Source organism: Prinia subflava, chromosome 7 (genome assembly GCF_021018805.1).
Source record: "Prinia subflava isolate CZ2003 ecotype Zambia chromosome 7, Cam_Psub_1.2, whole genome shotgun sequence".
NCBI classification, from domain to species: domain Eukaryota; kingdom Metazoa; phylum Chordata; class Aves; order Passeriformes; family Cisticolidae; genus Prinia; species Prinia subflava.
The window spans coordinates 8,971,496-8,998,819 of NC_086253.1; the positions used below are offsets into that span (position 1 = coordinate 8,971,496).

The 27,324-nt window shown below is 38.3% G+C and overlaps 2 protein-coding genes across 3 annotated transcripts in view; both read left to right on the plus strand.

The window, feature by feature from the left end:
* Positions 1–21,935, plus strand: part of HTT (huntingtin) — a 76,712-nt gene extending 54,777 nt beyond the window's left edge. The window contains exons 45-66 of the mRNA XM_063401536.1: positions 851–989; positions 2,594–2,716; positions 3,607–3,820; positions 4,025–4,170; positions 4,617–4,794; positions 5,082–5,177; positions 5,599–5,786; positions 6,416–6,542; positions 7,381–7,481; positions 9,313–9,467; positions 9,815–9,954; positions 10,123–10,205; positions 10,461–10,591; positions 10,775–10,904; positions 11,683–11,838; positions 14,151–14,341; positions 14,775–14,889; positions 15,114–15,327; positions 15,471–15,576; positions 16,875–17,037; positions 17,666–17,826; positions 18,770–21,935. Of these exons, the coding sequence (XP_063257606.1) occupies positions 851–989; positions 2,594–2,716; positions 3,607–3,820; positions 4,025–4,170; positions 4,617–4,794; positions 5,082–5,177; positions 5,599–5,786; positions 6,416–6,542; positions 7,381–7,481; positions 9,313–9,467; positions 9,815–9,954; positions 10,123–10,205; positions 10,461–10,591; positions 10,775–10,904; positions 11,683–11,838; positions 14,151–14,341; positions 14,775–14,889; positions 15,114–15,327; positions 15,471–15,576; positions 16,875–17,037; positions 17,666–17,826; positions 18,770–18,983 (3,271 nt within the window). The 3' untranslated portion in view covers positions 18,984–21,935. The remainder of the gene's footprint in view (positions 1–850; positions 990–2,593; positions 2,717–3,606; positions 3,821–4,024; positions 4,171–4,616; positions 4,795–5,081; positions 5,178–5,598; positions 5,787–6,415; positions 6,543–7,380; positions 7,482–9,312; positions 9,468–9,814; positions 9,955–10,122; positions 10,206–10,460; positions 10,592–10,774; positions 10,905–11,682; positions 11,839–14,150; positions 14,342–14,774; positions 14,890–15,113; positions 15,328–15,470; positions 15,577–16,874; positions 17,038–17,665; positions 17,827–18,769) is intronic.
* Positions 21,936–24,041: 2,106 nt separating this feature from the next.
* The window catches only part of MSANTD1 (Myb/SANT DNA binding domain containing 1), a 55,658-nt gene continuing 52,375 nt past the window's right edge, over positions 24,042–27,324 (plus strand). The window contains exon 1 of one of the 2 annotated variants that reach the window (XM_063401541.1): positions 24,042–24,448. The gene's annotated coding sequence lies outside the window, so the exon portion shown is untranslated. The remainder of the gene's footprint in view (positions 24,449–27,324) is intronic. The other variant, XM_063401539.1, reaches the window with a different exon arrangement.

Below are 27,324 nucleotides of genomic sequence, written 5' to 3' on the forward strand. Positions count from 1 at the left end.
TTGTGTTTGATTTTTTTTTTCTTTTTTTTTTTTTCCCAGACAACTGTGTTAAAAGCTTTAACTGTTTAGTCTCCTGGCTGTTTAAACTGCTGGTATAAAAAGGAGCAAATTACTCAATTTTTGAAAATCTTCTATTTGATGTTGGAAAGATCTTTATTTACTCCTCTTCTCATTGCTGTTTGAGGTTATCATCTGTTGATTGAAATAAGTAGGGAAAAGAACCTAAAATGTGAGACAGCAGTAGATAAATAGTAATATGCCTACATATGTAATGATCTATTTAATAAAAAAAAAAAAACAACAAACCAAAAATTTTACTTTGTACAAGTTCTTGATAACAGTAATGGAATTTTAAAAAAAAACCAAACAAAAAACCCTGTACCAAAAAAGGAAGGGAAAAAAATCTGTGGCATTGACACAAATCCAGAAACTGGAGTTTTTAGTGTAGTGAGGGATCAATTTTTGAAAATAGAAGTATAGTTTTAGTGGATTTTTGATAAGTATCTGAAAAATGTATTTTTTGCAGTCAAATAATCTGTACACTAACTTTGATTCCTTTTATTTATTAAAAGATCAGCTGGATAAAGAAAGCTGTATTTGAAGCTTAAGTATATCACACATTTTAATGCTAAATTAAAGCTTTATTTTTTGGTGGTGCTGAGTTAGTTAATTCTGGCCTCTGATACCCAAAGAAAGTTTGCATCACGTGGCTGCATGTATTTAACAAAAAACTGAAGACCCTACTGCTTTTCTGTCCTGGGATTGGAATTGAGTCACTGGATGTCTTTGTATTTTTAAATTGTTTCCAAAATTCAGATAGCTCTCTGCTGATGTGTTGTTCTGTTTTCAGACACCAAAGACTCTACTCGCTCCTGGATAGGTTTCGTCTCATGGTAGCACCAGACACAACCAGTCCTGCACCTCTGGTTACCTCACACCCACTGGATGGAGAAGACCAACCAGCTTTAGAGAATGTAGTTCTAGACAAAGTAAGATTATCTTTAGAAAGTCACTAAAAGTGCCTTGGCTACAAACAAACTTTGTTCATTACAAAATATTTAAATGCAGCTTATTTTGTACTATGCAGTTAATGCTCTCGGGATTGTCTTATTGTATATCAAATATAGATTAGTGATTAATTTCATGTGTGTTGGCTGTCTGTTGAACTTGGGATGGATAATTGGCACAACCAGATGTTTTGTTATATTGACAGTGCTCTGAAAAATTTACCAAGTTTGGTTTCTTTGCTCAGCTTTAATGCAAAGATTTATATACAGTTCAGTAGAGACAGATAAATAATCTTGTTTTCTTGATGTGTTTTACTACAGTTACTAGTTTTATTTATTTGCTGTAAGTTGGCTGTCTCTTGGAAATTAAACATTCCTTGTTCAGTTTCTCCTCAGCTTTAAATTACTTTCAAAGAAGAGTCAGGAACACTGAACTGTTTCTGCCTTTTGTGAACTTAGACGTGTTTATTTCCAAGTGAAGTGGAGGGCTAAGAGCAAGTCTTGGGGTCTTCTGTCTTCTTTTTTTCTCGTTTTTCCCATGGTACAAATAATTTCTCCTTTTCATCCCCCCCATGTTCTACAGTAATACACAGTAATAGGAAACTTTTGTAACTGAGATGGCACAAATGATTTGATTAGCTGATAGTCTGGATGAGTCTGAGCAGTCATTGGTTAGGGAAGATGTTGAGACCTACTTAGCAGGAGAAAATGCTGTGTCCAGAAACCATTTACCCATAGCTTTGTCTTCAAATTACCCCAAAAATCTCCTTTGTCTGTTACTGTAAATTCTAAACAAAAGGAGTTTTTGTATGCTTCCCCCACAACTTCTATGTATAGTTCATAGAATCATAGAATAGAATCATAGAATATCTTACATTGGAAGGGACTCACACAGATCAGTGAGTTCCAACACCCTGCTTCTCACAAGGCTAGCTAAAAATATATCCTGTGACTAATAGCGTTGTCCAGATGCTCCTTGAACTCTGACAGATTTAGTTGTGTTCTAGTTAATTAATGTCAGCAAATTTTTTTTGAATCTTTGAATATTAATATATATTCATAAATATAATACATACAATATATTTATTATATTTATATTATACATTTTATATTTACTGTTTATTTTAATATTTATATTTTGCTTTTATATAAAAATAAATATTTATTTGAATAGCTGAAGAGTTTTCTTCCTTGGTGATAAGGTTTTTCTGTTATTACTCTTATATTTGTGTGACTACTTAGTATTCCATGCTTTTTTTCTAGATAGTCTGCTCAGCTGTAGGATCTTAGTACAAGTACCTGCATTATAAGTTAGGATTCATTTTTCCTCATTTGCTGTCCAGTCTTTATGGAAATAGACAACTTGTCACTGACCATCCATTGTTCCAGTTTAAGATGTTCCATTTCTGTTCACTAGTTGTTTGTTTTGCTTTGCTTTTTAATTTGAAGGATTATTTTTTAATATTAATGTAGCCTATGGATGTCTTAGACATTCAGTGCTAGTGAGCAGTTCTCCCTGTGCCCCCATGTACTGTGCTGTTTTCTGAAAACAAGTGTGTAATAAATTTCTTTTTTGATCATTAAAGGACTGGTATGTGTCCCTAGTGCGGTCCCAGTGTTACATCAAGTGTGACTCAGCACTGCTAGAAGGAGCAGAGCTGGTCAATAGGATTCCTCAGCCTGACCTCACCTCCTTCATGAGCAGCAAGGTAACTTCTTTGCCAGAGGTGGAGGAGGGAATTAGTTCAAGTGTTCCTATTAGTAGTATTAATAGATTACATTCTGAAGTGTAATTACATTCTTAAATGTAAACACTTCAAATTTATATATTACTGATAATATATACTGGTAATACTAATTCATTTAATTTCAGCAACTAAAATAGTAGATATTTCTGTAAAACAATGGATCTCTGTCTAGCAATGGTGCTAATAGTAACTTAGTACAGGTTGAGTAGATAGAGTGGAAGTAACAGTTTATTTATGTACTACAATCAGAATAATCCAGTGTTACCATTTTACCTAATCTTGTTTTGCCATAGTCTCTTCCAAGGCCAGCTGTTTCTGTAACCTCTTCAATATCTGCTGCATGACTTGCAGTAAGCCAGTAACAGGCCAAAGACAGTAAATCTGGCATAAAGGACTACTTGTATCTAAGAATGTCTTTTGTTCAAATTCTCACCTTTAATTTGAACCTTTTGTTCAAATTCTCTCAGCAGCAGCTATTTGCTGCTGGTATGCAGAAATAATAGTGGAGAAGCTGTTTCTAAAAAGATACTTGACTTGTTTGTTTGAAAATTTATTACTTGAAGATTCTTTGTATAGATATTACCCTTAAGCTTTATTCACACGTTGTCCTGAAAATTTAGAATAAGCATATTGGTTTTTTTTTCCAGTATGGTACTGGTTGGAATTTAAATTTGGAGCCAATGTGGTCTAAACCATATTGGTGTACAGCACAGTAGAGCAGAGGTGCTAATAATAAGTTATTTAATCAATAAACTGTAAATTTACCACCACATTAATACGTTAGAATAACACCACCAGAAGCTTAGTTTCATTTTAAAAGCAGTTTCTTTGTATTTCCTATTTGATTTCAGGAATTCAACCTAAGCTTGTTAGCTCCTTGTTTAAGCCTTGGCATGAGTGAGATCTGCAGGGAGCAGAAGAGCAGCCTGTTTGAAACAGCTCGGAGGGTAACTCTGGATCATGTGTCTTCTGCTGTGCAAAACCTTCCAGCCAACCACCAGGTTTTTCAACCACTATTGCCAACTGAGCCATCAGCCTACTGGAAAAAACTAGGCGATATCTTTGGTAATAGAAATAATGGTCTTTTAAAGTTTATTCTCTCCTCTGCAAAGATGCTTTACAGATGTCTTGTGAATACATGAACTTACTATTTAAAAAAAAAAAAATCAAGATACCTGGCATAAAAGTGCTTATGCAGTAGTTCTGAAAAACATTGATTGAATGGAAAAAAATTCAAACTGCTAGATTTCATCCAGTCTTATTTTATAGGAGATGAGGGGATGTATCAGTCTATGATGACACTTTGTCGTGCACTGGCTCAGTATTTGTTGTTACTCTCAAAACTACCAGCTGGTCTCCGTGTTCCTCCTGACAAAGAGGATGATATCCTGAAATTCGTAGTGATGTCAGTAGAGGTAAGAAACTACACCACAATCAAAGATGTGATGAAATCTTGGGAGAGGGAACAACTCTATCTAAACTGATGACCACTGAGTAATTTTTGATTGGGGCAATTCTTTTGTCTCAACTGTAGAAATTTCTTCAGTCCTTTGTGTTTGACTTACACTAGTAAATCAAATTTAGTTTGTGGGACAAGGACAGCTTTATACAAAGAGAGGTTGATGGACTGATGGAATGATGCTGGCATTTGGGAGAATGGGTCCTGCACTGATTTGGGGGACACTTAATAAACAGTATATAAATGTCATAATTTTTTGTACTAAAAATAGTGTTCTCTTAGGAAAAAAAAAATACTGTTTGCTACTAACACTTTTGCTGGGTTAAAAAAAAGTCACCCTTGGTTACAAGTTGTTCTGTTGTGAGAATTTGCTGTTAATGGGAAACTTCTCTTCTTGTACAGGCACTGTCATGGCATTTAGTTCATGACCAGATTCCATTAAGTGTAGATCTTCAGGCTGGTCTGGATTGTTGCTGTCTGACACTGCAGCAGCCCAGTCTCTGGAATTTGCTGTCTTCTGCAGCTCATGTGACATATGCCTGCTCCTTAATTAACTGCATCAGATTTATTATAGAAGCAGGTGAGTGCAGTTTGATCAGCTAGCAGAAAAATTTTGTTAATAGATTGCCAGTCGTGACTGATCAAATGCTGCATGTCTGGAATATTTCCTTTGAGTCCTTATTAATTATTTATTTGACAAATTTAGTTTTTGCTACTTTAATTTTCCATTTAAAATTTGGTGTTTACTTTTGAACTTGGCAAATGCCTTGGATATGTCAGACATTTGACTACTATGTGGTGTTGATTAAAAAATGGAATATGAAATAGATAATAGCTGTATCATTCAAACATTTTTCTCCAATTCAGTTGCTGTGGAACCTGGTAATCAACTTCTGAGTCCTGAAAGAAGGAAGAATACTTCAACACCTTTAAGTGAGGGGGAAGTTGATTCAAATGTACAGAGTAAGTAAACAGTGAATTTTGCTTCTGCCCTAAATTTTCACTGAAGAAATATTTTTAGGTACCCTTTCCATTACTATTATTTTTAACAATGAAAGTTCATCTGAGATCTTACTTGTATTTGGTAAATATCTGTTAAATATAGGTTGCCATATTTTTGACAGATACAGTTTTTTCTTGAAAGTTATACATTAATGCAGATTTTTCTTTGGGGAGGATTCTGTTAGCTGTGCAGCATGCTACAGACAGAGCTTTTCAAACTTTGGGATTTTAAATTTTAAAAATTTCTTCATATGTATCCTTGTTATGGTTTTGTTCTTTTTAATTAACATACTCTTTTGTTAAGAATTGTTTGTGTTTCTTCTAAAATTATTTGTCATTTGAGTGGATTCATAAAACTGAATTTTTTTCTCTCCCAACAAAGAAACAAAACACATTATTGCAGCGTGTGAAATAATTGCTGAGATGGTGGAATGTTTACAGACTGTCTTGTCACTGGGGCACAAAAGAAACAGCAGCATCCCTGCATTTCTCACTCCTGTCCTCAAGAACATCATCATCAGTTTAGCAAGGCTGCCTCTAGTGAACAGCTACACCAGAGTGCCTCCCTTGGTATGTTTATTATGCTTTGCTTTCAGGACTTTAAAAGTTATTGAAGAACTTTGAAAACCAAACATGGTGCTGCATCTCAAGTTCTACAAGAGTAAGACTTCAACTTTAAGCTGGTTTGATCAATCAATTTTTCTTTTTGGACACTGAGTAACAACATGTCAAGGCCATTTCTCTGTTTCTCAGCACTCTGTTTTTGAGGGGATGTTGGAACAATAATTTTTTGTTGAAACTTTTTTGCCCTCTCTCTGATGTATCAGCGTGCTTTGTCAGGCGTGAAAAGTATGTGAACTGGCTTCCTTGAATTCCGTTTCAGCATCATTTCTGCACAGTCTCTAAACTAAAATATGTAACAGGAATTTACTTGCTTCTGTATCTAAACTTGGACCATAAAACTGGATCATTAATTTACAGTGGGAAGCATGATGGAAAAAGCCCTAAAATAAGAGCTATGGTGTACACTGGTGTATAAAGGTTTTGTTAGATGTTCCATCTTCGAGTATTTTTCTGTTTGGAGAACTACTTTTATTTACTGATGTCTTGTTGCCTTTGAATGGTGTCTGTGTATTTAGAGCTGTAATATAAGTACTAAATCTGGTTTGGATAATCAAACTTTCATTATACTTCTTTAGGTCTGGAAATTGGGCTGGTCACCAAAGCCTTCAGGTGACTTTGGCACAGTTTTTCCTGAAATCCCAGTAGAATTTCTTCAAGAAAAGGAAATCTTTAAGGAGTTCATTTATCGCATTAATACACTTGGTATGTACAAAATTAAATGAATGCACTTGGCTCTTTTTGTGCATTTACCAGTGTTTTGAAACTACTGAATAACTGTATCTGAAAATGTGTGCTAACTTTTGTTGCTTATGTGGAAGACAGTATTTCAGAGCAGGTTTGTAATTGTGCTGCAGTAATTCTTACATTTTGTTCAGTGAAGAGAATAAATTATAGAAATAAAGCCAAGAGTTACTCCAGCTCAGGGAAATTGCAATGTACTCTTGCAGAATGACCACTTGTTTTCTGGAGCATATGCTTGACAGCATGTTTGAGAATATTTTGTTTCCCCCCACTTTTTTCTATTAATGCATAGTATAAAGTTCTGTGTTAAGATACTTCTGTAACCTACCTTCAGCCCAGACATCAGATGTTTGGGTTGGACTAGAAAATCTTGAAAGAATCCTTCCAACCCAAACCATTCTATGAGTGCCCTCGCCAATGTTTCAAATTCTCTCCACCTTCTTGGAGCTGAAGGAGACAAGCTGTGGTGTTCTTGCCATTCCCATCCATGCCTAGTAGATCACAGAATAAGCTGAATTATAAGGGTCCCACAAGGTTCATTGAGTCCCAGCTCCTGGCCCTGCACCATCCCCAAGAGTCACACCATAGGCCTGAGAGTATTGTCCAAACACTTATTAAAATCTGTCAGGCTTAGTGCTGGGACCACTCCCCTGGGGAGCCTGTTCCCTTACAAAAAACACCAACATGAATTGGAAGTGGTAGGAAACCAACCTTTGGAAACAATGTACCTATTTTTAATGCTCTTCCTTGTTTAACTTTGTATTGAGACATAAATGGCTGTCTCTGGGTGTTTCCACAGGATGGATCAGCCGTACCCAGTTTGAGGAGACTTGGGCTACTTTGCTTGGTGTGCTCGTGACTCAGCCCATTGTAATGGACCAGGAGGAGAACCAGCAAGAGGTAATGTCATTCATTGTAGTTTTTAAGTGAAATTTTACTTAAAGCAAGAAAAGTGTTTCTATTAATAAAACTGTGAAGCAGAAAAGAAGTGAATAACACTAAGGAATTTTTTTCTATTTTGTATTTCCTTTTTCTCATACCCTGCTGAGTTCACACACATCTATCTCCTGGCTTAGAGCCTCTGCAAGCATGCAAATAGTGAGGGAAAAAAGCAATGAAGCTCTTTCAACTCTTTATTAGTACATCACTCAACATAGATTTTTTTTTTGTAAGATTCTTGACTAGCACTTAATTGACTTGAAGATGCGCGTTCATGTGTCTTTATTCCACTTGTATATCCAGACTCTATATTGCATATCTGGGCTTCTAGCTTAGGTAAATGTTCAAAATTCAGTGGACAGCATTTGGGGATCAGAGTTGAAGAAATTTATAGCAGAATTTGTGTCCAATTTATATATCTATATCTATATATATTTATATGCCAATTCCTATACCAAATATTTCTGTCCAAAGAAGAAAACAAAACTGGGGCAGGAAACTGAGGGTGTTTGGTCTCAGGAAGAGGAGGCTCAGGGAGATCCTCATCACTCTCCACAGCTACCTGAAAGGAGGGTGCAGCCAGGTGGGGTTTGATCTTGTCTGCCGTCTCTCAAGTGAACTCCTTGAGTTGCACCAGGGGAGGTTCAGATTGGATATTAAGAAAAGAATTTTCACTGAAGGAGGGGTTAGGCATTGGAATAAGTTTCCCAGGGAGGTGGTGGAGTCACTGTCTTTGGAAGTGTTCAGTAGGGGTCTGAATGTGGCACTTAGGGACATGGCCCAGGCCTTATTATGGTGGTGCTGGATTAATGGCTGTACTGGATGGTCTCTAAAGGTCTCTTCCAGCCTTGATGATTGTGTGAAAAGTCAAGATGAGAATGAGTTTGGCTATCACAAAAGAGATTTTCCCTCTTCAGCTGTCTTAACCTGCTAGCAAACTGATTTTACTAGGTTTTAGTTCTTTGACCTGAAAGGTTGTTTTCCTGGGCTTGCTCATGGTCCTGATGGTAGATGCAGAGCCTAAAGCAGTTTGAAGAATTCAGAGGACCAGCTGTGGATCCTGAGTAGCAGACAAAGGGCTTTGCTTCCCCTGCTTCCTAGGTGTCAGAGTGCAAAAAGGAATAGGGAATCATCATCCCTCCTCCCTGGGTTAGCATTTTCTCTTACTTATACAGGCTTGGACACCTTAACTGTTTTCTCAATAATGGCCATACTGGGTCAGACTTAGGGCAATCTAGATGTTGGTTGTTCCTTCTTTGTCACGTAGAGAATATTTGTACAGCAAGAATAGTATTCCCTTGCTTCCCAAGGCAGACTAGTGTGTTCAAAATTGCAAATATTTTAAGCCCAGTTGTAAATATTTGTCCATTAATATTTTCTAAAATAAAAATTAAATATTTTGAAAGTTGAACATTGGTTACCATCTTACATCTTCTAAAAAGGATCAGACGTTTTTGTGGTCTGATGCTTTATTTCAACAAGTAACAAATGGGTAGCTGGAAAGAAAAAAGCTAAATACTTTTTAAAAAGTTCCAAAATGGACATCTTGAGGTGTTAATGTTGTTGGGACAAGAGAGGATGCATGCAGAGTGACTGATGAGAAGGAAGGGTGTGTTGCTGCTGCAGTCACTGCTTTGTGGCATTGTTTATGTCACTTAGATTTCTGGATGGGAAGAGGAGTGGGTGCCAGCCTTATTAATGATAATTTAGTGAAACCTGACAAACTGATATTCAGAGCTTTTGGGTTTGTTTCTTGTTTAACAATTCACATTACAATGAGTTCATTTTACAGGAAGATACAGAGAGGACCCAAATCAATGTTCTTGCAGTGCAAGCCATAACCTCCCTGGTGCTGAGTGCAATGACCATACCTGTTGCAGGCAATCCTGCAGTGAGCTGTTTGGAGCAGCAGCCTCGTAACAAAGCTTTAAAAGCTCTGGACACAAGGTATTTGTTTTCACTTGTTTTCAAATGCATAAGTCTTGTGGTTAATACATTGCTTAGTTGTAGCAAAAATATGTGTAGATTGTATTTTCTAAGTAAGAGAATATATGGATGGATCTGTTTACATAGAAGTTGCATGGACTTATTGTGAACCTGCTGATTTACAAGATTATCTGAAGAAGATAGTATCTTAATAAAATCTAGTAAACAGTGTGCAGTATATATTTTTAACGTTTTCATTTCTGTGACACTGACAATAAGCATAGACACAAACCGTTAGAGTAAGCTAGACTTGCACAAAACTGTTTAAGGAAAAAATCTGCTAAAATTGGTTTCTCTTGGGCTTTTAGATTTGGAAGGAAGCTAAGTGTTATCAGGGGAATTGTTGAACAGGAAATTCAGGCAATGGTGTCTAAGAGAGATAATATTGCTACTCATCACTTATACCAAGCTTGGGACCCTGTTCCATCACTTTCTCCTGCTACTACAGGTAAGTGCTTGTTGGTGGGGGAGAAGGGGAGAGTGAATTTCTTCCACATTTAAAAAGTGGAAAAGGTACTCTCAGAAAAATTTGAAATCGAGTTTTCAGGAGGTGAAGCCATTTTCATATGTGCTTTGTTATGCACTTTTTAAAAATTCATCTTGTGTTTTGTTACAGGTGCTCTTATCAGCCATGAAAAGCTCTTACTGCAGATCAACACTGAACGAGAAATAGGAGATATGGATTATAAATTGGGACAGGTTTGTTAAAAGCTCAACTTTAAACTTGATTTTTTATTAAATTTCTTCCAGTTCTAAAAAATTAGTTAAGAAGCATTACTTGACATCAAAAAGAAACCAAAAGCTTAGAGTGATGCAGGGTAGGTCATAACCGGTCAGCCAGAAGACTGTTCTGCCTGTCATTTCAATGAAAATGTGTTTGGCTTCTAAGATTTTTCTAGGTTGACTATTGGGGTGTTAAATGCACTTTCTTTTCTCTTTTGTGTGTGTTACAAGGTCTCCATACACTCCATATGGTTAGGAAATAATATCACTCCACTGAGAGAAGAAGAGTGGGGTGAAGATGAAGAAGATGAGAATGATGTACCTGCTCCTTCCTCACCACCAACCTCTCCTATCAACACCAGGTATCTTATTTTTTTGTCTCTTCTCTCTTTTGAGTCGTAGATAAGGGTTTTATTTCTTCATATTGAGTTCAATAAGCTGGGTTTATAAATTGGATGCTGGTAAATAAGTGTATTATTTTAAATCACGCATTTTTTAGCAGGGCTTGAAAAGCTATTCTGACACTTGTTTACTGTTCCTTGCAGGAAACACCGGGCTGGTGTAGATATCCATTCTTGTTCTCAGTTCTTGCTTGAGCTGTACAGTCAGTGGATCTTGCCATCCAACCCCAGCAAGAGAACACCAGTCATTCTGATCAGCGAAGTGGTGCGATCAGTAAGTCTGGATTATTGTTCAGAGTTGTAATTGAGTATATGTTACCAAATATTGAGAGCTAAGCAGCATTTATAAAGCATCTTTAAATATATGGAACAGACAGAATTTTCTTGGCACTGCTATTCTGTGGGCAGTACGGAAACATAATTTGAGCAACTACAGCATTATACTGATTTAAGCTATATAAGCATCTGGATTGCATATTCCGCTGCTACATTACAAATACTTTATTGTTATTTAATGTCAGTTGATATTTTACTTGACTGCTTGCTAAAACAAGATTTGCCTATTCTATCTCTTTGTAAGAAAATGAAGATAGGACAACATATTTGAGAATTAAATTGATTATTAAGTGTAGAAGCAAAACTAGAGAACACAGGTGTGGAATGTGTCTTGGCAGCCATTATTCACTGTCGTTCTTATGACTTAAAATGAAACTATATGTGCAAGAGAAGCATGTGTTGTGTGTTTTGGGATGGTTTAGCACACTGTAAATAGCAATGTTTGTTCATGTCTCAGAGTTACTTACTATAGTGGCTTTGATTTTGTAAACCTTCTGGTAAAAAGGGCCTCTTGGAGGTTATTATTATCTGAGAAGAATGGTGGAATTAATTCTGGACAACAACAGTTAATAGCTATTTCAGACCCTTGAGTAAATATTTACACGTGTTAGATCAGCTGAGGAATCTTTTGCTCACAATTGTAACAGAAGGGAGAGTCAATTTTTGGCTGTCTGCTTATGGGATTTTTTTAATATTAAATTTCAATTTCCTTACAGCTTCTGGCAGTGTCAGACTTATTTACAGAAAGGAATCAGTTTGAGATGATGTACACAACACTGACAGAGCTGCGAAAGGTGCATCCATCAGAAGATGAGATTCTTGTACAGTATTTGATACCAGCTACTTGTAAAGCTGCTGCTGTTCTTGGAATGGTAAGAAATTCTCAGAAAGTTTATTGCAAGTTCATGAGTGTCTAGATTAACTCAGCTTCTGCTGCAAAACCTGATGCTGTTGGTAAGGGTGGTTTGTCTCTAAGAATATCCTTTAGCTGATCTGCATGGCTCTAAGAACTAACAGGATATGTATTCTGGGTTTTCACTGTTTGTAAACATTATTTCCAATTGCCCTGTATTTAAACAGAAAGGTTGTTTGATTTTTTTTGAGGTTTGAGATAGTTTAATGTGCTTATTGGTTTGTCTTACTCCGTTTAGTGTTACCTTTGCCCTGGACTCCACATTTGTTACATTTCAGGCCAAAAATGAGGACTTGTGGAACAGCTTTTGCTAGATTTGTATTACTGGTGAATGGTTGTAATCTCATGGGAGGTTGGGACAGTGCATGTGATGAATATATAACCCCAGATAGTCAGGTATCCCTTTTCTTTCCCTCACTCATCATTCTGTCTTGAAATGTGTAGACCAGAAGTACTTTCCAGTGAACATTTCAGAGTGGAATTATTTAGGAAAAAAAAAATTTTAAAATCATTTCAGAAGGAGGTAGCACTTCTAGAAACTCTGAGACTAATATAAGCTGTATGGGTAATAGCAGAAAAAGAAATTCTGAAAGGCTTTTAGGGTGGGGCTTCCAGTAGCTATTGCAGCAGCAGCTGTGCAAGGGAAGGCTGGGAAGGTGATGGCAAACGTACAGAAACAGTTTTAGAGATCAGCTTACTCTGACTAGGCTGTCATTTCCCACTCAGTGAGCTAATAACACCTTCTCACAAGCAAACAGCTGAATATAACAGCTTGGTGAGACTTAAAAAACAAGAAGTTGATTCCATCAAGAGTGGCTTGTTGTTCTGTGCTCAGTTATGTAGAAAATCTGCTTAAAAAGAGCAACTAGAGAGCAGACACTGCCTCAAACTGGCCTGTATCTTAGATACTTCATGAATAAAGGGACAAGGTAAAGCAAGTAATTTCTACTAATTACTTAGATAGTAAGGAAAAGACTTTACAAAACAAAAATTCAGAATACATTTTGCATATTTCAGGAAGTTGTAGTATTTGATAACAGGGAGTGAGGTATCTGATATCAACTTGACCTGTGAATATGGAACATAAAATTGTGGAATCATTTAGATTGGAAAAGACCTTTAAAATCATTGAGTCCAACCATCAACCTAACTAAACCATTTCCCTAAGGATGGAGCCTAAGGAGGCTTCATGAAAGATTATAGCAAAGTAAGGGTTAGTCTCTTCTCTGAGGTGACAGGACAGGAGGAAATGGCTTCAGGTTGTGCCACAGGAGGTTTGAGTTGGCTGTTAGGAAGAATTTCTTGGCTGAAAGAGGGATGAAGCATTGGAATAGGTTGCACAGGGAAGTGGTAGAGTGGTAGAGTCACCATCCCTGGAGGTGTTCAAGAAATGACTGGACATGGCCCTCAGTGCTGTGGTTTAGTTGATGGAGGTGCTCGGTCAAAGGCTCGGTCCATGACCTTGGAGGTTTTTTCCAACCTTAATGATTCTGTGAAGTACAGGGTGGCAGCCACTGCCCTGGTCCTGCTGGCCACCATTGCTGACACAGGCCAGGTGCCATTGGCCTCCTTGGCCACCTGGGCACCCCTGGCTCATGTTCAGCCACTCTCAGCCAGCACCCCCAGGCCCTTTTCCACAGGGCCCTTTCCAGCCCCTCTGCCCCAGCCTGCAGCGCTGCAGGGCTTGTTGTGACCCAGGGACAGGACCTGGCACTTGGCCTTGTTGAACCCCAGACATCACCATCCCTGCCCAGCTGAGAGCACACTTGATGCCCTCATCCAGATCACAGGACTGGTGGAGGAAAGGATGTGTAGGTCTGAGTACTAGTGGTCTCAGAGAACAAATAAATGGAATGATGTGCTATGAGTTGAGTAGACAGATAGTAGATGGCAGAGTATAGTTGTCTGGTGCCAGTCTGTTTCAGCATCCTTTGTGCTTAGCTGGATGGCCAAAAATTACAGTCATTCAAGTCCTGTATTCTTAATAGCACGTACTGTTTACTGAACTAACCATATCTTGTTTGGGTTTTTTATTTTAATTTGAGATAACTTTGTACAAATAAAGTAGCATCAATTTCCTAGTTAATCTGCAACTCATCTCTTGTCTGATTGTATTAGTCTTGTGACATTTATTCAAAATAGTTCAAACCAGGTTCTGGTTCATTCCCTATTTCCTGCTCTTTAATTTGTTCCAAGTATTTCCAAATGACAGGACTTGCCAGTATTTAAACCAGCGTTGACTTTTGATGAATACTCTTGTTGGATGTCTAGGATAAAGTTGTGGCTGAACCAGTGAGTCGGCTGCTGGAATCGACCCTAAGGAGCACCCATATGCCCAGTCGGATTGGAGCTCTGCATGGAATTCTTTATATCCTGGAGTGTGACTTGCTCGACGAGACAGCAAAGCAGCTCATTCCAATTATCAGCGAGTATCTGCTCTCCAATTTGAGAGGAGTAGCACAGTAAGGCTCTTCTCCCTTTCCCCCTGGCTCCAAACTGTTGCATGTTTATGTGTGAACAAAAGGGCTCGCTGTTGTTGGCGGTTGCCAGTACATTTTAGAGCAGGCTGTTACATCAAGCAGGTTTTGGCATTTTCATTGAAAATATCATCCAATTTTAGGTTTCATTTACAGAGTGAAATGATATTTGAGGGTGAGAAAACTGTTTGATAGTACAGGCTTTTGTGTCTTTGCTTAACTGTGTTACTTAAACCTCATTTTTCTGTCATTTTCATGATAATAAATCACGGCATCTCAGCAATACTTTCTGTGATTTTAGAAAGACCTTATGTTTCATGTGCAAGAATACTTTGTATTTCTAGAAATCATTTATAGTGTCTCTCTTTGTGACCTAAACAACTTTGGTGTGACCACTAGTGTTTTTGCTCTTTTGCAGTTGTGTGAATATCCATAACCAGGAGCACATTTTGGTCATGTGTGCAGCTGCTTTCTATTTGATCGAGAATTACCCACTTGATGTAGGGCCTGAATTCTCTGCAGGAATTATACAGGTATGTTGTGATGCCTCCAGTCAGGGGTGTTGTGTAACCTGAGATCACCACATAGCTGTCTTTGACACTTAGCTTGGATACTGAGGTGTAGGTATGCTTTTGGGTTTAGTTTCATCAGTTTTTGTTAAAACCTGATGCCATTCCGTACCGTTGTGGTGCGGTGCTAGAAGATGACCTAAATACACCTCCAAACCAAGCAGTTGGCTTTTTTTGCTTTATTTCAGATGTGTGGAGTCATGGTGTCTGGAAGTGATGAATCAACACCATCCATTATTTATCACTGTGTCCTGAGGGGGTTGGAACGGCTCCTCCTTTCAGAGCAGCTCTCCAGGCTGGACAGTGAGTCGCTGGTTAAACTGAGTGTTGACAGGGTGAATGTGCAGAGCCCCCACAGAGCAATGGCAGCCCTGGGATTAATGCTGACTTGCATGTACACAGGTATTCACTTTTATATACTTCTGATGTGATAGGAGACTGGCTTATTAACAGTGCTAATTTTCTGAATTTATTCCTGTGACCAAAAGTAAAAGAAGTGTATTTTAACAGCCACAGTGAACTTGTAACAAATTATTTTGGTTTAGGAAAGGAAAAAATCAGCCCCAGCCGTATCCCAGATGCAAATCCTGGTGCTCCTGACAGTGAATCTGTGATTGTTGCTATGGAACGAGTGTCTGTCCTTTTTGATAGGTAAGAGGACAAAATGGGGCTCTGGGAGGGAAATTATTGTGTTTGTCACTCTGTGGTCACTTCTCTATTTGACAATTCTTACAGTTAATTAATGATGTTTCTCTACTTACTATTACTTACAAGTTACACTCCTGGTATACACAGTAACACTGATGGAATTGCTGAAGGCAGCACAAATGTGCAGGAATGTAAATGAAAACCAGACATGTCCTAACTGATACTGTGAGTTGCACAAACCATAATACTTCATAAATGTATTTCCAGCTCCCTTCAGGTCAAACTCTTAAGTGCTTTTCAGCATGTCTTCTACATAATCATGGATATAAATCCAGTTTACAGGAAATAATCTTTCAAACCATCCTAAGAGTTTGAAACTTTTTCCCCCTTCTCCCCCCACAAGAGTTGCTCTTTCTGAGGCTGTTAAGTAGTTGCAGTGGAAGGATACAGTAAAACTTCTGTATTCACATGGAACTCATTAACAGGAACATAGCAAAACCTCTGTTTTGATCTGACAATCTCAAGCTGTCTTAAGTGAGTATAGCATGTTAGATTTTGTGTAGTAGTTTGTGGGTAATGGTTTACATTCTTTAAAGTGTTCAGTGGTTTTTCCATAAAACTGGAGGAGGGATTCACTTCTGCACTTGGTGAGAACAGAACTAGAGCAGTGCTTGAGTGTTTTTGAATATATCACTCTGAAAAGCTAGCAAAACAAATGTGACTACTAGAAGCAAAAAATAACTTTTGCAGGGAAGAATCACATGGTGGTAACTTGATCTTGACACATCAGATGCAGCCTTTATTAGAAAGACTTCCCAATTAGTGTTATTTAAACAAAATTGTTTGTAGGTGGGAGGTTTTTTCCCCCACTTTACACAGCAGCACAGCTTGCTTTTCTTGTTTGATATGTTGGTCATTCTGATCTTGAATTAAAAAAGCCAAGATGTTATGAATGAAAACTGGTGTTCTGCTTATAAATGGTCTTTTGTGTGATAACTAGGAGGAGCGATCTCCCTGTTCTTTTTTGTTCTTGTTTAGTTTTTCAGCATTCCTATTTGTAAGTCTCATCTTTGATGCAATTCCAGACCTTCAAAAAAATGTGACTATTTAAAAAGGAAAAGTGGAGAGTGTGGAGTAAGGATACACCTGTAACAGCTTGTGACAGCATTGTGTGGTCTGTTATTAAGATTACATGAAGATTTGGATACATCAGTGCTGAGAACTTGGCTACTCAGAGATGAAAGTAAAATATATGTATTGGAATTCAATCAGAAAATATTTAATTTTTTATTATTTTGCAGGATCAGGAAGGGATTTCCTTTTGAAGCTCGAGTAGTGGCTCGGATTCTTCCACAATTCCTTGATGATTTCTTCCCCCCACAAGATGTAATGAACAAAGTCATTGGGGAATTTCTGTCCAATCAGCAGCCATACCCACAATTCATGGCAACTGTAGTTTATAAGGTAGTATTGATACATTTATTTTTCTTAAATGTTTCAGAAGATTTCTAAATAATTGACAGCTCAGCTGAAGGGCCATATACCACTCTGTCAGATCTAACAAACCAGTCACAGTGGCTGAGTTGTCCTGCTGTGAGCTTTGGCTTCCAGGCAGCATTGAAGGCTAGGATTGCCATGATGTCACCTAGAGGCCAAAGCTCACAGCAGGACAGTTCAGTCACTGATTGTGAGAAAATAAAGAGAAAATTAGTGGTTGTGGTCCTGGTGCTCAGATTCTAGATCTGAGTGAGCCATCACCTTGTAACCCAACAGGCAAGGCCCTGTGGCCCCAGCTGGGCTTCTGGGCTTTTGGCCCTTCAGCACCTACTGGACTTGTGCATCAGGGGAGAGTGCATGTGCACAGCACAGGTGATCTGTAAAAAACAGACACCACACAAGCTGTATGTTTCTATATGATTACTTCAGTTTGGCACATTTGTCCTTCAGTAATTCATTAGACTCTGAGTTGTCTCCAGGAATCCAGTTTGTGACCCTCAGAGCTTTGTAGCCAGAGAGAACCTTTACAAGAGAAGCTGAACTTTTTCCCATAACCATGCACCCTGTCTTTATTCCTGTGTACAATATTTTGCAGGTGTTCCAGACACTGCACAGCACTGGACAATCGTCGATGGTCCGTGACTGGGTGATGCTCTCCCTCTCTAATTTCACACAAAGAACACCCGTGGCAATGGCAATGTGGAGCCTTTCCTGTTTCTTTGTCAGTGCTTCCACCAGTCAATGGATTTCAGCAATGTATCCTAAAAAGATTGAATGTGTGCCATTTCTGGGTAATTACATTATAAAGCCTTCAAGGATAAGAGTACAAGTGTAAGACACAAAAAAGGCAGTGTTACTGCTGATAGTAATGGTGTATATTGCTTTGTGCTGTTGGTAGCTTGGGTTTGTGGGGAAAAAAGAGAACATCGAAACAGATTATGAGAACAGTTATCTAAAACTACTGCTTTAAAATAGTTCCTTTTGACTGTGCAAGATGATTGGGAAAGTCCTTACTTTGAAGGACTTTTTAAAAGCTTCACCAAGATAGTATTGCTGTGACCTTTAAAAGCTTTGCTCTGTATTCGTTCTGCAAGATAAAATATATTGAAAAAAATGTAAGAAGCCAACAAACTCAAAATCAAGAGAATGATCCTCTACATACAAACTGTATTTTGCAGTTATCCCTCTGGCTGTGCTCTGCAGTAATAGTGAGCTTTGGCAATGGAATGGCATCATCCAAATAAATTGGAACAGACTAGATGTATATATGTAGGTGCTATTAGTGGTGGGTTTATTTAAAAAAACAAATAAACAAACCACTGAAACAAACAGAAAAATAACTGGTGCATTTTGTGACGAGACAAAAAAGTGGCCATTTGTCATGTTGGAAACATCCTAATGACTCCTGATCGCAGCAGTGCTCTTTGGCTCTCAGCAGTTGCTGATTGCATTGTTTGCTCCAATGGATAAAGAAGACTACTGCTAGCTTGAAATTAATTTCTGAGGATAAGAAATTGTGTGATCATAATGAAGAAATAGGATTTATGTAGTAGCAGTTAATTGCCAAATGACAGTATTTTGCACTTGAACATCATTGGTGAGCTTTAGAATAAACTGTTTTAATGGAGAACAGTGTTTAAACTACTTAACCAAAAGAGGAACAACGTCTGTCATTTTATGACCTTAACTTCTATTTCAGTCTTCCACATATTATTAGCAGAATGGGAAAATCAGAGCAAGTGGATGTTAACATCTTCTGTTTGGTGGCCATAGACTTCTACCGCCACCAGATCGATGAAGAGCTGGATCGGAGAGCCTTCCAGTCGGTGTTTGAGGTGGTGGCATCTCCAGGAACCCCGTACCACCGCCTGCTGACCTGTCTGCAAAATGTCCACAAGGTCACAGCATGTTGAACATCCTGATGTGTAGTGGAACTGCATGACTAGTGTTGGAATATGAATTACGAGGAATAAGAGATCAAGAAACCACCTGGGGTTGCATTTGTGACAAACACACAGACCTGCCAGTTTTCCTTCCAGCATGCATGGACAAGTGCTCTGCAGCACTGGAAATCACCTGAGAAGTCAAGTGTAGTTGTTGTTGACACCAAGCACCTCTAAGTGGAATGAAGTATGTCAGTGTTTTTCGAGTGATGTTGGGGACTAATGTGAACCACACATCCTAGCTGTAAAATACAAGCTGGTACCACATGCAAGGTCACTGGTATTCCTGTTTTTCCCAATCTGCAGCTGAAGCCACCGTGGTGCAGCCAGTAAGACACTGACAGACTGTTAATGCAACCTGCAGTCATTAGCCAACTTCATCGTTTTATGTACCTGTATATACTGTTGTGTAGTACAGAATAGAATCTGTTTCCTAATGTCTCTCCCAAACAAGGAAAAGAGAAAATGGCTTTTATGATTTACACTTGCAGCATGTGATTTCTCTCTCTGGACTTTCTGATATGCAGTGGTGTATGTGTTGGTGATACCAGAGATATAGTGCACATACGTAGCCACGCGTTTTTCTTTTTTCTTCTCAGGATTTCAAATTTGAGTACAATATATCAGTGAAAGAAATTTTAACTTAAATATTTCTATATTATGTACAGTATGTAAAATTGTAAGATGTGTGGTGCATGAGCTGTGCTGTAATTGGAGATGAACAAAAGCCATGCTACTGAATGTCTTGACATCTGTATTGTCCTCATTTTTTTTTCCTCGTGCTTGAATTCATGTTCCTTTTGGAAATCCATCTTAATGTACAGATTACATCTTGTTTTGCATCTCACTTTTTCTTAAAGTGCTTTAAAACTGGAATATGTCGATTAATTTGTCTTGAGAAACTGTACTAAGGAGGCATTCTTGTGATCCACTTTACTGTCGCTTCTTTTGATTTCCTTTATTTGGAGACATAGTGGTACAAAAGAGGACTAGTCACTCTGGATCAAACTTTAGGTACTTAAACAACTGCTCTTATTTGCTACACAGCATTTTAAGAGACAAAATGGTGCAAGCTCCCCAGTAGTCAGCAACCATTTGACCTTTCCTAACTGAGACCGTGGAGTCATCTGGACCACTCTCATGTGAACAAATACACGGTAGCAGTGAAGAGTCAGAAGGCTGCTCTGGTCTACCTTGGGACTGGCTAAAGTGTTAGATTACACAACCTCTTTTATTATCTCTTGTATCCATAATGCTTTAGACACACAAATACCCGTGAATTTCAGGACACTACACAGGGCCAGATTTAGCTTTTACTCACCACCCAGGGAATGCCATTGATTCCTAAGCTTTACATGAGGAAATCTGGTACAGCATTTGTCTTTAGTTGTATTTCAGTCTTTCATTATAGAGAAATGACACCTTGGTTCTCAGTCAGATCCTACATTTAACCTCCCTTCATTTTCTTATCACACCTTTTGGTGACACTTGGAAAAGGAGATAGTGTTGTCAGGAGGAGCATGTACTGTATGTATTTCTGTATATAATGTATATGTTGAAATTATACACATGTGACAACATTTAATGTATACAGATGTGTATATTTGTATTTATTAAACCCATGTATTTAAACTAATTCCAATCTAGACCAAAAATTGTTGCTTCTGCCCGTAAATCGATTACAAAGGAATTGTCCGCTGGTGTCGCTTCCTTTTAGAAACTGCTAGAGGAAATTGATAGTCTGGGCAGTAGAAACAACTGTAGATGTTGCTGTATTTAGCTCTCTACAGGTCTTATTATGTAGAGCAATTATTTCTGTCCTTGGTTGGGTTAGTCTTCTTCCTTGGGCCACAGCACTGTGGTGATTTTTAAAAGAAACTGAGCAGGATTTCAGAAAAAGGTTTAATAAAATAGATACTGTTTGAAAGTTTTTGAGTTATATTGGAAATTATCTTAATTCTGATAAAAGTCTAATTCCAGGCAGTGAGATCTAATGCCCTGTGTTTGCATTAAGGGGTAGTACAGATCACTCTTCCCTTTTGTAATCACCAGTAATCGTTTTGTACTGTAAACCCACACACCAGTCAGTTTTTGTATAATATATAGTTTAAGTGAAGATATTTTTGTAAGCTATTTTCCAGAATTTAAAATAGATTTTAATATATTTTTAAGCATCAGGTTAGTCAAAATTTCACCGTATAACAATATGTGTTGTGTTATGAAACTGTTAAATTCTTCATTATTTTAAGCTCCTCGTGATTAACTCAGACCAGCTGGTTACTTTACCTTGGGATCATGGGAGCTGGACCCTTTATGAAACTTTCCAAACCAGCTTGAGGCTTGCTATAGAGTCTTTCAAGCCAGTGAAGAAATACATTGAATTAAGCAGTCAGCACAGCTGGGTGAAAAGCATTAGGTGTGACAGACTCCCATTCCTCAAATGCCTCGTGCCAGCCTTAGAGCAAATATTTGCATTACCTGTTTCAAGACAAGCTCTGGAGCTGATGCACTCAGTTGTAACCTCACAGATTCACTGGTAGTAATAACTTCCTCTGTTCTAACCTCTCTTGGAGATTTGTTGTAGTATAGATACCTCCTGTAATGTGTCCAAAGTGTCTAAAGAAGGGCACCTCCTCTTGGGAAATCCTCTGTGGCCTGAAGCAGTTGTAGCTTAAGGGTCTTCCTAGTATGGGAGCACACGGCAGTAGTGCTTCAGTTCAGACTGAAGCACACTTTCCTGTCTTCTTCCTAAACATTCTTTCCACACCTTCATTTCTTTTGGAATGAAATCATACTCAAAATCACTCCTGTCTGCTTTTAGTGACACGAGGTGTGCCACGGGGGCAGTAACAGCAGAACAGTGGCCATTAAGGGATTCTGATGTTGGATTTAAAGGAAATAAAAATACTGCTTGTCCTTTGAGGTTGACTCTCTGCAAGATTTTATTTCACAGAGTGTTTTATCTTGCTGTAAACAGAAAGCTAATTCTGAAAATCAGGCTGTTCATTTTTTCATTGAGATCGGGGTAGAAATGTGATTGGTCTTAAGACGTACATTTGTGTCCTGGCTAAACATAGCACACAGCATCTTTAATGTGCTTTGCAGTGAAAGTGGCTTCTTTGCAGCCTTACGAGATGAGAGGTGTGGCATGACTGGGAGCATACTTGAGACAGATTAATGTTTAAACCTCAGTTACAATTCAGTTGTCAAAGAAACTACATTACTAAATCTATAACGTGGCCCTCCCCTAAGAATACTGTATGCCAGCCAACTTGTTACAAACAGCTTTTGGAACAGCTACCCACTGGCCCATTAAATAAAGTTTGCTTTGTGTTTCATTTCAGCATGCCCTCTCCATTGCACTGAGTGCAAGAGTGAGGAGTTGCAAATGACAACTTATTGTAAACCAGTTCTTATTTGCGGGATTCGAAGTATTTTCTTTACTATTTATGTTGTTTTCCAGTTGCAACTGAATGTGAGTTTATTTAAATCTTCTCTGAAGTGTATACTCAGATGTCATTTCTTGCCTAAAGCATCTAGTAAATGATTGTGTGTTACTTTTGCTTTGGTAGGAATGCCTTCTTAGCACCAAGAGACATTGCTTGTTTTTTAACCACCAGCAGCATTCAGAAAGCAGCGAGTAATGAGTGAACAGATTTAGGTCAATTGAAGGGGGGAACACGTGGAACCTTTGGGTTAAACGTAATTTGTTGATATTTTGTAGATTTGCCTTAAGAGCATTCTGTCTTGCCATTCTCCTTTTTCAATGGCTGTTAACTTTATAGCAGATAAGGAGGTTGTGTCAAAACACTGCAGACAGTTCTCCAAGAGCAGCAGGCCTGGTTTGTCTTAAGATTTTGTAGAGCTGTCAGGGCTGAGCATTTATGCTTCCATAATAAAAGAAATTTTAGGGTATAATGAGCAATAAATAATAGCAATAAGCAGTTCAATTAAATTCAGTCATTCAGGATCTTACCCGATGGTTGAAAGGGATGGGAGAAGACAGGGAACTAACTGAGTACTTTCATTCCATAAATTGGATTTTTTCTGTGTACAATCCCAGCTAAACTTTTTACTAAAGGTAGAAATCAACTGAGTGACAATGGTAGGTACTTTGCTCTTTTAAAACTGTTTAGGTTATAAGGACACAATTGATGAAAGTTACAAGAGGGCAAAATACTTTGCTAATTTTTAAGTAGTTTAAGTATTTTTAAGTGAAAACAAGCTGCTGTAAAAACTAGAGTAAGCAATGTAGCAAAATTTTGGAGAAATTATGTTAACTTAACCGAATACAGAGATTTTGAGTGAACTCTTTGTGCATGCTACCTAAGTATCCATTTGAAAATCTTGAGAATCCCACAGTCATACCCAGGAGAGCTTCTGCTGTATATCAAGTTTTTAGCTGCATTCAGATAACTGGGTGTAAATGCTGCAGAGCATTTGTGGAGCATGTGCTGCTTTTGTCATGTCCATTTTGTGTGAGCTCATCATTCCCATCAGTCAGTGTATACTCACCATCAAGTTGGATCAACTTGACAAGGATAAGGTAACACACCCCATGGCGGGGCATAGTTTGAGGGCAATGATGAGCAAAAGCTTGGAGCCCCAACCCGAAAAGAAATTGTACTCAAGGGAAAAGGATAGCATATAATTTTAGATGTATGTTGAAGTTAAAAAAAATGCTGAAAATACTGCACATTGAAACTAAAAGAGAAAATAAAATGCAACTATTACTGTAAGCGATTTTTCTCTGGTTATTTTTAAAAAAGGGTTTGATGCATTCTTACTAGAGTTTTTCCCCAGTATCTCTTCTTTTCAGCAACTATCAAATACTGAGTGTTATTAAGATATGCAAGAATACTTGAACTCTCTGCAAATGTAGCTGCGCTGCACAATCACCGTGCTGTTTGCAATTAACCAAGAACTATCGCAGTTGAGCTTTTAATTGTATCTAATAGTCATGATTGCCAAAACTTCTCTGGGATTCTGGATGAGATCAGAAAAGGCAAAATTTAAGTGTACAGCTGTATTTGTGAGTGAGAGTGTATTTATCCACGGCAGTCCTGGGGAGGGATAGTGTTACACAGGAGAAGAAATGGTTTAACTTGCCGAAGCGTGGTTTCCCAGCTGTTGGGCTTGCATCTTAAAAGAAGTTTCTGGGTGGTCCTGCTGCTGAACACTGGAGGATCTCTTGCAGTACTCAACAGCTCAGAGACATCTTGTTTTGATTAACTTCACAGCACTTGGCTGTTCTCTGAAACTCTGGCATAAAGTTTGAAGTAGTAGCTTGATGTAGAAAGCACGTGCTGGCTTTGTCCTTATCAAAGTGACTTCTTTCACATCTTGTTTTTCCTTGTTGGCGTTGGTGGTGACTGATCTGCCTCTGTGTCACCTTTGAGTGTGGCCGTGGAGCTGAGGGACAGAGCTGTGCTGGGGTAAGTGCCTTTGTCTGCAGAGCTGGAGAGTTGATTGAGTAATAAAGTCTTCATCTTTTTGTCACTCAGAGAAGAAAAACCATTTAATTCCTGGAAATATTACCCCTAAAGATGAATTGCCAGGCACAAGGAGAGGAAGCATTGCACTTAATAGACTGGAACTTTTTAATTTACTGGAACTTTTTTGCTCTCCCCACTGCCCTTCCTGTCCTGTGTAGGTAAGGTGCTTTTTTTCCTCCTTCTTAGGCAGTGCAGCTGTAAAGAGTATTGTAGCCATCAGTTGGGAATTGGCAGGGCTCCACCCCAGTTACAAGACAAAAAAGCTTTGATTGCCTGTAGAATTAAACATAATTATACCGTAAGTTTTGCATAACTGTTTGAAGAGATGAAAAGATTCGTAACTTGCAGGTTTGTTAAAAAGTTGGAAGTAGGAACACGAGAAAATTCATACAGTTTATATAGAATGTTATCTTTGGAGTGAGCCAAACCTTCTGCTCTTCTACTGCAGCTGTAATTCTGCCTTAATTTTGTTTCTGTTCTTTCCCATGGTGTACATATCCAAGTATGGCAGAACAGTCCCTTTCCCCAGGTGCTGTTTTCGTATCCTTCAAGTTGCAAATGTCATGGGTAGATTTTGATCAAGTGCAACCTGATTGTTCTACCTCATTATTTACATTTTGGAGTTCTTTCAGCCAGGCTGCAGTGTTTGGGCTCCGAGCAAAATGCCTCCCTGAGGGCTGGGTTTGACCATGCACCAGATGCCCACAGAGCTGTGAGCCAGGTTAAATCAGACCATTTAAATACAGGGTTTTTGCTAATCTGGCTCATCTTGAATTACATGCACTGTAAAACTTCAAGTCAATGTTGAAATAACATCTCCAAATTAGAATCTTAGTCTTTTCTACCCATTTCTTCCCCTGAGGAAGAGGCACTAAGTGTGTTTTCATCCCTGTCTTGCTGTTAAATGGCTCTAGGATTGAAGCATCTGTCTTGTCCAATGGGAAGGCAAGTGTAAAACTTGCTAACTTATCTTTTTGTGGTGTGTCTTGTTAATGTTGACATTTCAAATACCTTCTTTGGCATTTGATTTAACATCTATGAAAATAACACAATTGTTTAACTTTTATTTCAGGCAAGTTTGGGCAGATACTGTTAATTACACTTTCATAGTTTACAGTAATTTTTCTTTGCCTTCTTAACTGCTTCAAACTACCACTGTTTTGAATGAACACTGGATGCTGCAGATCTGGGAGGTATTTTTAAGTGCTTTCGAGGCTTCTGATCCTTCCTTCTCTTGGTAATGGGGCTTAAGCTCATTCCCTCTCCTGCCTTCTTTCCTCTGCTGAGGCTGCCAGAGTAAATACTTCACCTGTTGAATGCTTTATAAATAAAATTTGTATGTCATCAATAGATTGGTACATGACTAAATAACAGGGGATAAGACTGAATGATCCAAAGTACCTGGAGTTTATGAATTAATTGTGAGTCCTGAAGAAGTGAACCTTTAGAAGGGGACCAAATAAACCTGCAACTTTTTTGCTACCTAATACAGCAATCTAAGAATATTATTCAGATGTTTATCTTCATCAGTACCAAAATCAAATGTTTTCACAAATGATGTTTCAATCTGTATTTTTGCTGCTTTACTGCTTTTGTGGGTGTCTTGGGGACGGTTCTGTCTCTGCTCACTGAAGCAGCATATTTATATACAGCAGTTACTTAAAGGGGAGCTTGTGGATAATACCTGTTCCCATTGCAGTGTGATCTGATAATATTAAAAAAAAAAAGTCAGAAATGTGATCTGTCAGCTGGGAAACTTGCAGGCAGCACTAACAGTAATAGTGAAAGGACCTGCTGCTTCAGAAAACATTATCTGGGACCAAGTCACATTATCAGTGGTAAACAGAGGCTTTATTGTGCTGACAGGTTAATTTTCCAACTCTCCCACTGGCCTGCTGTGGGGTTTGAGAGAATCCCTGTGTGGGAAAGATACAGCAGACTTGGTCTGATTTGAGTTGAGTTGTCTCACATGACAGGATTAAGCAAATCTATGTTTCTTAGATCCATAAAAATCCAATCTGCATATTATACCTTTGAAAATAGTGATGAATCCAGGGGTGGTGATGGAGTGTTGTAAGAAGTCATGTTGAGTTATCGTGTTACACTTGAAAAGATTGCTGCTCCATATGTACTGGTGAAAGTATGAGGTGCTCAGTTGGTTGCAGTGAGACTTTAGAGTGCCCAAAGTTCTTTTGTGTTTTTGCTGATGGGTTAAATATCGTCAAAGTGGTTATTAATTATTAACTTAGCGAGGTCTGGCTCTCCTTTGTCTGTGCTGCTTTTGTTCTCAGTTTGACTGCATTAACTCTAGATGAAATATAAATGCCAGTTCCAAACTAACAATGATTAAACTGTATTGTTCTGTGTAGCTTAAGTACATGAAAAAAAATCAGGACAGGAGATCAAATTTATTATTATTTCATATGTACTCAGTCATGTTTTATTGGCTATAAAATCTCATGTAGACAGGATAACTTTAGAAGCCAAGTAGCATAAACAAGAATTTAGCCCTAAATTACATATTTTGAAGAGATCTTTGAAGCCTGTCGTGAGATGGGCATTCATTCAAAAGAAAATAATTAAAAGTTGACATTTCAGCAGGGCCCAGCAGGGGTAGTGACAAGGGTTGTCTGACATGTTTATTCCATCCTGCTTTTCTGCTCTAAAGCTCCAGGATGGGATGCAGGAAGGAAGGACAGGATTTGTGCAGCAGCCTGGTGTGTGCTATATGGGAGTAAAGGACCTTTTGTCTGCTGAGAGCCAGTTATGGACAGGGAAAAGTATCCGTGTTTGTTAAAAAAAGAATATTCCCAACC